Below are 13743 nucleotides of genomic sequence, written 5' to 3'. Positions count from 1 at the left end.
TTGGTTTGTAGCAGGGAAATCCCAGCTCTCTCAGCATTGTTTGGGTACTGCAGCTCAGCTGGATTGTCCCAGTTGCCTGTGGGTGCCTTTTACCATCCTGCATTTAATTGCTCCTCCTAAGCCACATTTTATGTCTTATAGTGTCGTGTTCTCAGCTAACTGATGGTAAAAATATTTCTGCTAATACTGTGTCAGGATTGTACTGATGGAGCCTTTCTGCTCCAGTACAGAGATCTTCCTACCCTGCTTGCTGCAGCGCAGGAGACGCGGTGCAGTTTTGTTGTGCTTGAAGTCCCTGTTTGCAGAGGTTAAGAGGACAGCTGAGAACCTCCTGGAAGAGCAATGCAGCTGCCTTTATTAGCCACTGAGGATCTTGCTAAACGTCCTGACTGTTGGGGCTTCCTAACTGCCAGCGAACGTTCCTCCATGGTGGATGCTTTGAGTGCTCTACGCTACTAACACGGTTTGCCTGTTGGATGGGGCACGTTCACCTCCCTGTTTGAGTGCCTGGGGGTGGGCAGTGATGCAACTCGCCTCATCTCCGCTGATGGACACGAGAGGCTTCCTGGTCAGACACCTAAAGGACGAGTTGTGAGGAGCTGCTGATGGAGGTAAAATGTCTGTTGGGATAAGATTACACAAGCAATAAATACAGACCCCAGGAAAGCGGTTAAAGGGGGAGAGAATCTGTGGGTACTTGAACTGAACATGTTGAGGTGTGGAATGGAGGAGCTAGAAAGGCTGTGTTCTGACCCTACATCCTCCTGACAAGTAAGAGGAAAGAAACAATACTAGCTCTCATACTTTAAGAAGTTCTTCTAGTGCTATGAACCAGGATCTAAAAAAAGTGACAGCAAAACACTTACAGAGTGTAACTGGTCATTCTTCCACATCGCACCAGAGCTGAGCCAGCCATCTGCTCATCCACTTGGCCGATGACTGGTCATGGTCTTGATGTTCAGCAGCCCGCAGTGGTCCGCAGTTCGACTGCAAAATCTGACACCTTGCGTGTGTAACACTGGCTTTTAAGTCTGTGCAGCATGTCCTTGATAAGTTCTTTATCATTAAAACTAATTTGGAGAAGTTTTGTGTTCCAGTAATCAAGTCCCAGAGTCCCTTCTGCCCAAGGTGTGGAAGCAGCTGGTTGAGAAGTTGGGTTGCGCTACTCGAGGTTAAATATAAAACGCCAAAGAAACATGTTGAGTTTGAAACAGACCTGGCAGTAACTGAAGTGCTGGTCCCAGGGCCCTTGTTAGTGCTTCAGTCTGATTCTCCAGGAGTAAGTAGTCAAGATTCTTTCTTTTTTCTTTACTATGCAAGTGTAAGTTCCTTCGTTAATTGCATTTGCAATGATGCTCATGTGATCTTCATTTAAGGATAAGTAACCTGGATAGGAGTATTCCAGAAGCTCCTTATCTTTGTACCAGCTGTCAGGAAAAGAAATAATAGAAATTAAGCTACACCATGTCCAGTACAACACAGCACGTGTTGGTGGGTTGATTTTCTCCTTGTGTGTTTTGCTTTGGCCAGCACACAGCAGAGCTGGGCCTTGGGCAGAACAGGGTTAAGTTTTCCTTTGTATTTCAGGTAGATGATGGCAGTTACAACAGGTCTGGAGCCTGAATCTTAGGGAATTTGGGTCCTCGGCCTAAACTGACCCATGGATTCGGGCATATCTGCCTTTTAGATACCTCCAGGAATAAGGTGGCTGTACATTAGTAAGAGCCAACCCAGTATTGACTGGAAGGGTAAATGAAGACTGTTGGGTTTCTTGCAGAATGGGCCAGGGCCGTTGCTGTGGTGGTAAAAATCACCTTTGTGCTTTATCCTTTTTCAGCTCAGCTCCATTTCTGATCGCTCTGCTTTCAGACTTAATGCTTTGCAGTGTTACTGACACGACTGCCACCCTCCCTCCTCGCAGGCAGCCACCCACCCCCTGCTCCTCTGGGTGCCCCAGGAGACACTGACATGTTCCAGAAGACAAACCACAGTCATCTTCCCACTGCTGTGTCATTCCCCATCCTTTTTGGTGTGTAAGCTGCAAAATCTCCTAAAGGACTGGAATAAAGGATAGAGCACTTACTAAACTTTGCCTTTTTTGTGGATTATCTTCTGTCCGCAGCGGAAGGTGACGTTCCTGCCTTCAGAAACAGTCTTGGTTTTTGTCCTTGGGGGGGGCAGGGTGGGTGGGACTGTTGGAAATGGGAATTCTGTCCTCCAAAGGGGGGAGAAAGAAAGGGTGGGAGTTAGCATATCCACAGGCAAGCTTGAGTCATTCCACAATGTTTTCAGTTCTCCCTTCCCACCGAGTAATTCTTGGGTGGACCTGTCTCCCAGTTCTGTGGGATGCAAACTGACAGCAATGGATGAAAATCAACGTCATGTCGATGGAGGAACATACATCCAGTGTATGAACAGTCCCTGAAACTATATAGGTGAGCAATTACCTGACTGCCCTTTGCATTAATCTGGTCTAAAAAAATCCCTCTGAACTAGGGAAAGAGTCTGTATGGCCCAGCTTCTTAAGGTCAGTAGGTATCTAAGCCAACGCTTAGTTCCACGGCTGCAGTACCTTGACCTCAGTTAGTCCCTTACCTGGAGACACTAGGTTAAGGTGCTTAACATACTTTTATCTCCTTTTCTGCAGAGCAGCTTGAGGCCAGCTGTGTGTGAGATGGCATTTGTCTTGTTTATGGCCTGTCCCTGCATCAGGATCTCTGCACTGCATCTCTCAGCTCTGAGAGCATCTCACTTCCTCAGTGGGCCCAGAAGGGAAGCTGTCTGAGGCACACACGTGCTTGTGGTCTCAGAAGCTCCCCATCAATCACTGGCTCAGTTGAACTAGAGAAGCACAGAACCATTTAATGTTCTGCTCCACAAATGTTTAAATACAAAAGCTGCTCCCCCCTTTCCCAGCCTTGCTCTCAGCTCAGATGTCTGAGGTCATCAGTATGGGCCGAGCCCCTTTTTTATAGAATCACAGACTGGGCTGGGTTGGGAGGGACCCCAAGGGTCACAGAGCTCCAACCCCCTGCCACAGGCAGGGACACCAACCTCCAGGCCTGGAGCTACACAAGGTTGCCCAGGGCCCCAGCCAACCTGGCCTTGAACACCCCCAGGGACTGGGCAGCCTGTTCCAGCCCCTCTCCACTCTCTCTGTAAACCCCACCAAGGACCCCAGAAGAAAATCAGGTACCGTAGCAGAAGTCACAGGTGGATGGACAGTGCTTTTTCATCAACTTCCTGCGTTTCTCACAGAAACCTTTTTGTGCCCAGGACGGGCACATAAATAATCTGTCTTTACAGCCTGAAACAGGAGGAGACAAGGTGTTAGAGGGGCTGGGGAGGGCTGTTCCTTCTGAAAACCAAATTGCCGTTTAGGCCAAGGCTCTTTCTACAGAGGAACCCAGAGCACAACCCTGCCTTCCCTACCATAAAGTCTGTGAATTCCCCAGACTTCATCTTGAGAGATGGTCTTCTTGCCAGTCAGCGTGGCGTTGATGTGCATGAGGGCGTTGGGGTTCAGCGAGTGCATGAGGCCTAAGGCGTGGCCTATTTCATGAGCCGCTACGTGTACCAGGTCTGTAAGCCAAACGCCTGGAAGAGAAATGGGAAACCAGCTGCTGGTGTGTGGTGAAGTACAGCTCCCTATCCTGGTGTAAAAGCAGAGGAAACAGTTTAGCACTGGGAGGGTCTGGTCTGAGGTTGGCCCGGGTTTATGTCTGAGTGTAAACAGGCCAGTTCTTGCCACACGCGTCTGCCCAAACACCAGCACTGCTGGCCTGCAGGAAGAAGTGCTCTGCCTAAAGACTCTTGCTAAATCTCTCTGACATGAGCTGGAGGAACAATGATTTTGTTCTTCTCCCTATCCATCCCTTCTGCCACTAAAGCTAATTCAGCTTTGGAGCGAGCAGCAGTGAATAATACTGTGAACAACTATTAATTGTCTCAGCTGCTCCCTGGCCTTCTGAAGTCAGAAGAGTTATTAGTGTTCCACAACGGTGCCTGGGCTGGCTGCAGACCCACCCCATGCCCATCCCCTCTAAACAACTGGCGTTAACGTGGCCATGTTGGAGTCAGTGGCAGAACTGGCACTCAGGACTCCCTATTTGTTCCATAAGCTTAGTACAGCTTCACTAGGACTCAAGTTTTGCCAGGCTCTGTTTGTTTTAGCAGCTGCTGGTGGAAAAACACCAGCTGGGAGAACCCCGTGGTCCCTGACATGTCTGACTGAAGGACTCTGGTTTGTTACTGGATAATCTCTCCAGTTTTTATTATCCCTGACAAACATTGCAGTTTGGTGCACTGAGCAGACTTCAGGAGCTCAGTGAAGAAGGGCAGCTTTTTAAAGCCAAGTATTTTACAAGATGTAATCTGTGCAGGTTGTTTGCCTTAATAAACCCTCATACTGTTGCTTTAGAAGTCACCTCCCCCAGGTCTTTGACCCTAGCTGTTATCTGTTGCTGTGCTTTGGAAAACAAGGATAGGAAAAGTCCCTCTCTGTCACCTAAAATCCCCTCTCCTCGCTGTCCATCTGGTGAAAAGCAGAATCCCTGCCTTCCAAAAGAAATGCTGAGCTGGTCGTATCATATGAACCCAATTTTCTAGTCAGTCAGGGCCCATCGGGGCCCATCTGTGTTTAATCTAGAGTCAGTTCCAGTACAGCTTCAAAAAAAAAACCCAGGGAGGAAACACCAAGCTGGGAGTACCACAGGCAGTTTTAGGTGCTACAACCCCAAAAAATGACTGTGGACCCAGGAACACGAACCCCTGAAGAGCCGTGCCAGTCGAAGTAAGAACACCCCCCTCGCAGAGAGACACCTGCCTGGGCAGGGGTGTGATGGAACTACTGAGTGTGTGGTTGGACTACTGAGCAAGCCCAGCAAATGATTTGGAATGGAAAGGCACCACCACCAGACACAGCCCTTTCTTCTGTCCCACACCAGCAAGGCCAGCACCTTCCAAAGCTACGGGAAACCACCACCCTTCCTGGGGTCTCTTCCCCATACTAGGAAAATCCCCCAGAACAAGGACTAAACTCTAAACCCACAGGGGCTGGAGCCACGTGCTCCCCAAAACACAGGTTACCTTTTTTCCAGCTGAACCGCGTGTGCCCCAGGATCCAATACTCGTGGTCATCGAAGTGGATTTCCCCGTTGGGGGGGAAGAAGGCGTGGGCAAGTTCCCCTGTTGTTCCATCGAAGCAGTGGTGGATGAGGGACTCCAGGCAGTCCGTGTGATTGATGGAGTAGAAGCCTGGGACAAAAGCAGCAGATGTGAGGTGTCCACCAGCCCGAGCCTGGCCAGGACAGGGACAGGGGAAACTTGTGGTGTAATAAAAAAAAATAATAAAAAATCTCTTCCGCTGTCCCCCGTGTATTTCAACCCCCAGAGTCACAGAAGAAAGGCTGAGCAACTGGCAGGAGTGATGCCTACGGGCTGCAAACTATGCTCAGCTGTGATGATCCAGCTGTGATGATCCTGCATTTAGAGCCATATCCCACAGACACAGCTGAGCCTGGTTTGCAGAAGGGAATGCTGAGCTCTTCTTGTAAACTTGTTTTGAGAGAGAAGATGGCCAGTGAGATGGTACCACCAGGATGTAATTGTTTCATTTTAAAGACCAATCATAGAATCACTGACTGGTCTGGGTTGGAAGGGACCCCAAGGGTCCCAGAGCTCTAACCCCCTGCCACAGGCAGGGACACCAACCTCCAGGCCTGGAGCTACACAAGGTTGCCCAGGGCCCCATCCAACCTGGCCTTGAACACCCCCAGGGACTGGGCAGCCTGTTCCAGCCCCTCTCCACTCTCTCTGCAAAGAACTTACCTCTAATAGCTAATTTAAACCACCCCTCCTCCAGCTTCACTCCAGCCCCCTTGTCCTGCCAGTCTCTGCCCTTTAACAAGCTGATTCCCCTCCTGTTCCTGGGGTCCCTTCAGGGACGGGGAGGCTGCAGTGAGGTCCCCCCACAGCCTTCTCTTCTCCAGGCTGAACCAGCCCAGCTCCCTTGGCCTCTCTCCATAGGGGAGCTGCTCCAGCTCTCTGATCATCTTTGGGGCCCTGAAGAGCCTTGGAGGCACAGCAGCTCCCCATCCTTTTGCTGGCATCGTGAGAGCAGCACAGCTCTCCTGCGTCTGCGGGAGCTCCCATGTGGGACCAGGACAGGCCCTTGGGAAGGGAGATCATGTGCTTGTAAGCAGCATCATGCGACAGGAGAGGAGTGTGTTGTGAAACACTGGTCACTGCTGGTTATCTCAGGATTGCTGCCATCTGCACAGGAAATAATTATTCCCCACAGACCATAAATCCCTGGAAAGAATTTACATCTGGGGTTGAGCTGGAGCAGATAACGCTGCAGCACGAACGCTTTCCTAGTCCTGAGAAACTCAGGGTGTAACTACTACAGGGACAGAAGGAAGGGAGGGATGGAGAGGACAGAGAAAAGCTGGTGCTTTGCCAGGGCCAATAAAGGGGAGACCATAACCAAGCTGGAGTCTGTCACCTGCTCTCTGGCTCTGTGTGGCCTTGGGTACGTCATGTCACTATTCAGTAGTTAGTGGAACAGAGGAAATCCTGTCCCAGGGGCAGGGTCTGAGGGTTAATTCTCCCTGACCAAGATTCACAGAAGCATTAATTACCATAGTAACATCTCTTTAGAGCAACCAGAAGTAGTTTCTCCACCTAAGTAAAGGCAAAGGATGCCCCAGCCCTTGTCCAAGAGACCCTGCTGAGACCAGGCAGCAAACAAGGGCCAAGTCCTCCCCCAGACACCTGGGATTCACACACTGACGCTCCCCAGGTGGCTCTGAGGGACGGACAGGCAGTGCCCAGCCCCTCCAGCAGCCCCCGCAGTCTCACCTATTTTCAAGTCGCTCTCCACGTGGCGGGGCACTTCTCTGAAGCTGAAGGGTGACACTTCACTCCACATGCGGAAGGCGGCGGCCAGGCCCCTGCGCGTGTCCCTGGCGTTTATGAGGTTTCTTGGGAAGGACAGGATTCTGTAGGGACACAGAACAGCTTCAGGAAAGTGCTGTTCCCTTCCCAAACACCAGCTGAAGGCTCTCAAGTCTGCATCAGGCAATCCAGTCTTTCCATTCAACTCAGCTGGGTTCAAAACAGGAGCAGCTTGAACTGGATATTAGGATTATAATAAATAATGTTTAATAAAACCCCCACAGGGACTAAAATAGCACTGATGTTCTTTGCAATCACATGTGTTCTAGGACTACAGCTTATGTCCCTCCTCAAGCACATCATTTTAGACAAGACCACCGTTTTTAGCCTAACATCTCCCAGTCTGCTGCACAAAGTTGCACGTAGAGGAGACAACCACAGACCAGGTAGCTCCTATTCCTAACTCTGAGGCTACAACAGATGTGCACACACTGATTTACAACACTCTCAGGCAGAGCTTTGGAAAGAGGGACCCAAAGGGTTGATAGCAAACTAAGTGAAAAAGGTCTCACATCGCTTGGGAGAGGCTCAAGAGAGGGTTTTGCTTAGGCCACAGGTAGAGAGAGAGCTGAACTATAGGGAGAGCTACTGGTGTGGGCTGGCAGAACCCCTGTTCGTACCATGGGAACACACAGAAGGCTCCTAGGAACTTACCTTGTCCCAAAAGAAGATCTGCATTCAGGAAACTGCCTGAAGTGTAGCAATTGGGAAAAGTTGTGTATAGTCTGCTATCCCCTCTGGTGTTTTTTAGCTATGCTCTTTCTGCTCTCCCCTCGTCCCAGCACATCCTAAAGGGAGCAGAAGGTTTCGTATCAAGCCAGGCTGTTAACCAGTATCAACCTGGACAATTAAGACTATCATGAGGCTTCCCCTGTTCGGGATGAGTGTAAAGGGGGATGTGTTCTCTATGGAGCTCAGGGGAGCCAGGCTCGTGCCACCCCCTCCTCCTCTGTCTCACAGGCAGACACCCCCCAGCACGGCAGCATCACCCACTCAACAGCACAACAACCGCAGCTGCCACCAAGCAAGTGAGATCCCACTTCTGTGACTGATGGTGTAACAGCTCCCCAAAGAACAGAGGTGGGAGCCTGAGACACCCCACAGCTCTGTAACTGCATCCTCAGCCCAGTGACAAGAAGAAGCTGCAGCTCACGCTGCTGCTGCTGCTGCCAGAGGCCACCTGCCACTCGTGTCAGGAGCAGCAGAGTCAGCAGCAGCCACATAAAAAGGGCCTTTGTAATCATGAAGTTGTTGAAAAACCCCGAGTTTGGCTCCTGCATCTCCAGGGAGGTGCAGACTCAGAGCCAGGAGCGAACAACAGACCTTTCTTCACTGAAACCTCCAGGACTAGCCTGAGGTTTCCCTGACAATGTGATTCTACCTGCCCGTGCTCAGCTTATGGAACTGTTTCCAAGGGGGTTCCCTGAGCCTTGTTCTGTCTGAACTAGCACTGGCTCTCCTGAAAGACATTCAACAATGCTGTTAATATTCTCCCAGGGAGAAAACCCCATCATTTCAGGGTGCTGCCCCACAGCCCATCACACTGCACAGTGCCAGGGGTGCTCAACTACTGCCCAGGTAAGGAAGAGAGCTGCTCCCAGGCAGCAGCGAGACACGGTTCCACGTGGCAATCCCCAGGATGACACCAGCTCTTGCACAGCCTGCTTGTTGGAAGCAGAACCAGTACCACACAGCTCCATCCTACCAAAACCAGACTGCCTCATGGCTGCGTGGTGCTGCTGGTTCTGAGCAGCGACAAAACCAGCTGGGAACCAGTAAGCCAGGCAGCCACTTTCCTGGGCAGAAACATCTGAAAACAAAAGGATTAATATTCGCCCACCCTAGAACTGCTAAGGGCTTTTTACTGTGTATTGTTAGTCATCTATGAGTTGGCATCCTTTCCCAAAGAGAACAGGGAGAAAGTTGTTCCTGGAAGCACTCGGCACTAAGAGACCTCCATCCTCCTGGCATCACAGCACCTCCCAGCAGCGATCTCCCTCAGTGATGGCTTTCACCACCTTCTGAGGGGAGTCCCGTGTTCTGGGGCCTGTCTGCCCAAAGCACAAACCTGCCTCTGAACTGAGTTTTACTCTAAGTAGCCTCAGCATGCAGCCATATGTGTTAACAGCTTCTAACACTGTGACATGCTTCACATGATCCCCAGCCGAGGTGAGAGGTACAGCATTTCTAGAAGAATTTCATAGAACCATCGAGCACCAGGTTAGAAAGGACCCCAAGGATCCTCTGGTCCAGCCTTTCACAGCAAAAGAAATCTCTGTGGAGACTAAAGCACCAAGGTGGCCCAGCACCCTGTCCCCACGGATCTCAAGAGTGTTGGGGTATCTCCTACTTCAGAGTGGCTCCAGCAGCCACCTGTTCCCAGGCAAAGGGACCAGCAGTTTATATGGTTATATCTATACCCATGGGAGGAAAACCTCAGACCCCGGGAGTGCGAAGCAGGCACTGACTCTTAGGGCTAATCTGAGTCCATACTTGTATGTCAGGTTGAAGTGGTTCCATTTCAGGTGCCCTGGAGTGATCGTGTATCGTTTTCTCCGTGCCGGAGGCCGAGGTGGGAACGCTGCGCGGTGCGACGCAGAGGCACTCACTCCACGGAGACCAGGTGATGGGGCATCTTCCTTAAAAGACAAAGCAGGAGGTTGAAGGAGAGGGGAGAGGACTGAGCAGTGTACAAGAAAGGTTACCAGGTGTGGGGCTTTTGGGAGGCTGGGGAGCACAGCTGGAACCCCCTTACGGGTGGCCAGGAGACAGGACTGGTGCGCTGGCCCGCCGGTGCTTTGCAAAGTACGCCTGCTCCAAGTGTGCTGCCAAAACCAGATGGGGCAGAAGAGGGGTTATGCTGCCAGGAGTTCTTGGGGCATGTCCTGGATCAGACAAGGAAAGGAAGGGATCACAGGGGCTCAGTGCTGCGGGTGCCCTGAGCTGCCTTATAGGGCTGTCGCAGGGCACTGCGGGGGCTCCACTCTCCTGGGGTGAGGTACAGAGGGAGCAGAAACGAGGCCTCAGGAGGATTCTGGCCACAACGAGGGCTGCAGCTCTTCCTGGAAAGTGTTCATTTCCTTTTCACTTTCCTAATGCTCTCCAGCCTCACCACAGAAGAAATGAAACACTGGTCAAATGAGTAAAACAGGCAATGCTTTGTGCAGAGAGCTCTTTAGAAAGCTGAAATCCCTTCAAAGGAAAGAGAGGCCCTGGAAACCCTGGAGCACATCTCAAGTCATCGTGCAGTAAAAGACATCCCATGTAGTGACACATCTGTAAAAGCCTTTTAGTCCTTAGGGGAGCAAAAGGGAACAACAAACATCCATGTCCCCTGTGACTTATCCTGAAAATACAACCAAAGTACAGCCTGACAGTGACCACCAAAACCTGCACCTGACCACTCACCAGATGGAGAGGTGCAGAGGATCAAGCTCTCTCCCCCAAACACTCTGCTCAGTCTCTGCTCTACTCTAAGCTCTGTCCTACTGACCACTGGTGCAATAGGATGCTTTGAATTAAGTATGTGTTGCAAGGTGAATTGGGGCTGGGTGGGTACCACACATAGGATGTGGCTCAGCTGAAGGACTCTGACAGAAATGGAATGACCTCGTTAAAAATCTCCCGGTATCATTTAGATCCAAAGATCTGTCTGGATGCCAAAAACCCCACGACCATGGGAATATCCACAACTGGAGAAGAGGTCCAGGAGGAAACCCATTCCACTGTGGGTTCAAGACTCAAATGTTCCAAAAGCTTGGAAGGTGCTGGAAGGACACATGCTTCAACACCCTCACCAACCACAACAGACACCAACAAGGCAGACACCAGTCAACATCCCCGCTCTACACTGCTCACCCTGGGCAGTCAGACCCCCATCAGTTGACTCTGTTGAGTCGTAATGAAGGTAACTTGTTCCCCTCTCTCCTAATCACACCTTCCCCTCTCGTAAATTAAATGGTAATGAAACTTCATCACTTAGTTAATAATTAATGACAGCCCTGAGCATGGGATGCAAACGGGGTGCTGCTGCTGGGATCTTCAACCACACAAACAGCAGGAGATGGTGAGAGACTTACAGTAAGGTTTTTTAATATATATGTGTATATATATATATAAAAGGTCAGGTTCTGAGTCCCTGAGCCTTGCTACAGTCCCCCTGAACACCAGCCACTCCCAGAGTATCTTACTAATCGATGCACCTTGAAAGGCAGTTAGTATCAGGTAATAGGTCCAGCGTTAAGTCCCAGTTTAGCTTGTACACCAGGAGCTCCTAGGAGAGCTCAGCTGCTGTGGGAATGAGGACATAAGCCTGCCACATCATCCCAGGCTGGAAGCTGGAAGCAGAGGTACTCAGAACAGCCAAGGCTCTGAGGGGAAACACCCCAAATCTTTTGTGCGCTCATTGTCTGGCTGGCTGCAAGCTGCACACACCTCTCCCAAGCCTGATTCTACTGGGATGCAGCTAAGGATCCTTCTCTGATCCTTTCCAAAAAGGGGCTCAGCCAGCCATAAACAGATCCTGCTGCCTTAACCATTCCCTACCCATCGTACAGCTCACTGCCTGAATTTGTCCCAGGAGATTTCACATACACACACATTCCACATCCCCACCCCCCCTTCAATCATTCCAGAATCAGATCCTTTCCCCTACCTGGGGTTTTAGGATGGCAGCTCCAGGTGGATCTCCCCCAACAGCCAGGAAAGCCACCATGGGGAACAGGCATAAAAATCCCAGAACGGTTCTACAGCCATTGCTCCTTCTCTTGTCACCCAAGGGGAAGCTCTTCCCTCCTCCTCCTTGCTCCATGTCGTTCTTTAGCCCTTCTGAGATGCTCAGACAGACACTAAGACGTCCCCTTCACGGCACCCATCGGTAATCCTTTCTCTCACAGATGGCTTTGGAGCATTTGTGTGGAGCCCTGCAGCCACTGCCAAGGTTGTGCAGAGCCACTGGAGTTTCCAAAAAGCTCTAAAAATTAAAAAAATGCAGACTTTACATTAAGCCTCCTTCCACCGTGCCAGAGATTCTCTCAGCCTCTGCCAAGCGGCATCATGTTACTGCAGCTGAGAGAGGAAAAGCAGCAAAGTGAAACAAGCTGGGATGGACTCAAACTCTTTTCTTTAACTGACTCTAAGCAAGAGGGGACAAATCTGCAGTTGTCAGCTTTATGTAATGAAAAAATTGGGGGAGGGGGCAGAGAAAGGAATCCAGAAGCCAACATCACAGCCCTGGAATGTTTCATTAGGGATGCTTAATGCTAGAAGAGCTGTCATTTGTCAGGGGCTGTCTTGGGGAGCAGGATGAGTAATGAGATGCTGTGAGAGAGCAGGCAGGGCTTCTCTGCTTAGGAAGTTCTGGTCAGGGAGTTTACAGACTCAGATATAAGTAAACATCAACTCCCCTCTTCCATGAAACTTGTCAAGCGACCTGGGAAATGTCCCGTGTCCTCGGGAGCTGCCCAGTTGGGGTCACTGAGCTGACTGGAAAGCCAAGAGCTTTCAGACCCCACTGATTCAGTGCCTCTGCTTGAGTGTGTCCAAAAGCCCGGCTGTGAGCAGCAATGTGGTTGTCTGAAGCCATATGGTTCCTTGAGGCATCTCCAGGCTGCGACAGGAACTCAGCTCAGGGCTTGTTGGAGGCTTACTCAGAACTTCTTGGGTTTTCCAGGGATTATTGTCCAGTCACCCAGCACTGCTGCTGTGGGGTGTCCTAGGGATGAACAGCTCTGGCCAGAGGGAGGGGAGCTCTGTAACCTCCAAGTTTCACAGGCACATGGCAGGGGGGCAGTTCTGTTGCCAGGCAGTAGAAGACATTCATCACAGAATCATAGACTGGTCTGGGTTGGAAGGGACCCCAGGGATCACAGAGCTCCAACCCCCTGCCACAGGCAGGGACACCAACCTCCAGGCCTGGAGCTACACAAGGTTGCCCAGGGCCCCATCCAACCTGGCCTTGAACACCCCCAGGGATGGGGCACCCACCCCCTCTCTGGGCAGCCCCTTCCAGCCCCTCACCACTCTCTCTGGAAAGAACTTCCCCCTAATATCTCATCTAAACCCTTTCTTCCTCCAGCTTCACTCCATCCCCCTTGTCCTGCCAGTCTCTGCCCTTTAACAAGCCCATTCCCCTCCTGTTCCTCTGCTCCCTTCAGGGACTGGGGGGCTGCAGTGAGGTCCCCCCACAGCCTTCTCTTCTCCAGGCTGACCCAGCCCAGCTCCCTCAGCCTCTCTCCATAGGGGAGGTGATTCCTAGGGAATTATCTGAAGCATTTGAAAGATTTCAGAAACTTCTCACACTTTTAATAGTGAAAAAATGGTGCAAATTCAATATTTTCCCTAGTTCATAACTAAGCTCATGGCATTTTAGAAGGTTCACATACCTTCAGACTAAAGCTGGCCTGGGGCTTTTAAAGGGCTCAGGGTAAATATGACCAGCAAACCTGTTACAATTTCACACAGAATTTTTTTTCTCAGTTTTCCCCAAGCTGCCCTCAGGAGAAAGCCCACACTTTTTGCAGAGATTGTTTGGGTACCAAGAGAAGAACAAGATAAGGAATAACACGGAAGGAAGTTATGGATGTAGCTATAAAGGAAAGCTGCAATGAGGAGGAAGAGAAAGAGCAAAGGGATCAGGGCACTCATCCTGTGGGCTAAAGCACTCAGCTGCAGCAGCCAGAGATCTTGGCTCATCTCATCTCGACCTCCGAGGGACAGTTACCTCTTCCCCAGTAGCACAGTTGGCAGGAGGACACAGGAGTGTCTGAGCTCTCTGGTGAAGTGCTT

The 13743-nt window shown here is 50.8% G+C and overlaps 1 protein-coding gene across 1 annotated transcript; it reads right to left on the bottom strand.

Moving 5' to 3' along the window:
* Positions 1-1252: 1252 nt before the first annotated feature.
* MMP23B (matrix metallopeptidase 23B) lies at positions 1253-11767 on the bottom strand (the record flags this gene model as incomplete). Its single annotated transcript, XM_084274504.1, has 8 exons — positions 1253-1427; positions 2084-2210; positions 3197-3307; positions 3433-3597; positions 5089-5256; positions 6862-7001; positions 9451-9596; positions 11612-11767. The coding sequence occupies 8 exons, from the start codon at positions 11765-11767 to the stop codon at positions 1253-1255; spliced, it is 1188 nt and encodes a 395-aa protein (XP_084130630.1).
* Positions 11768-13743: the final 1976 nt, after the last annotated feature.

This window comes from Gallinula chloropus (assembly GCF_964237585.1).
Source record: "Gallinula chloropus genome assembly, chromosome: 23".
NCBI lineage: Eukaryota > Metazoa > Chordata > Aves > Gruiformes > Rallidae > Gallinula > Gallinula chloropus.
The sequence above is the reverse complement of the archived record's forward strand: the minus strand, read 5'-3'. Positions and strand labels throughout refer to the sequence as shown.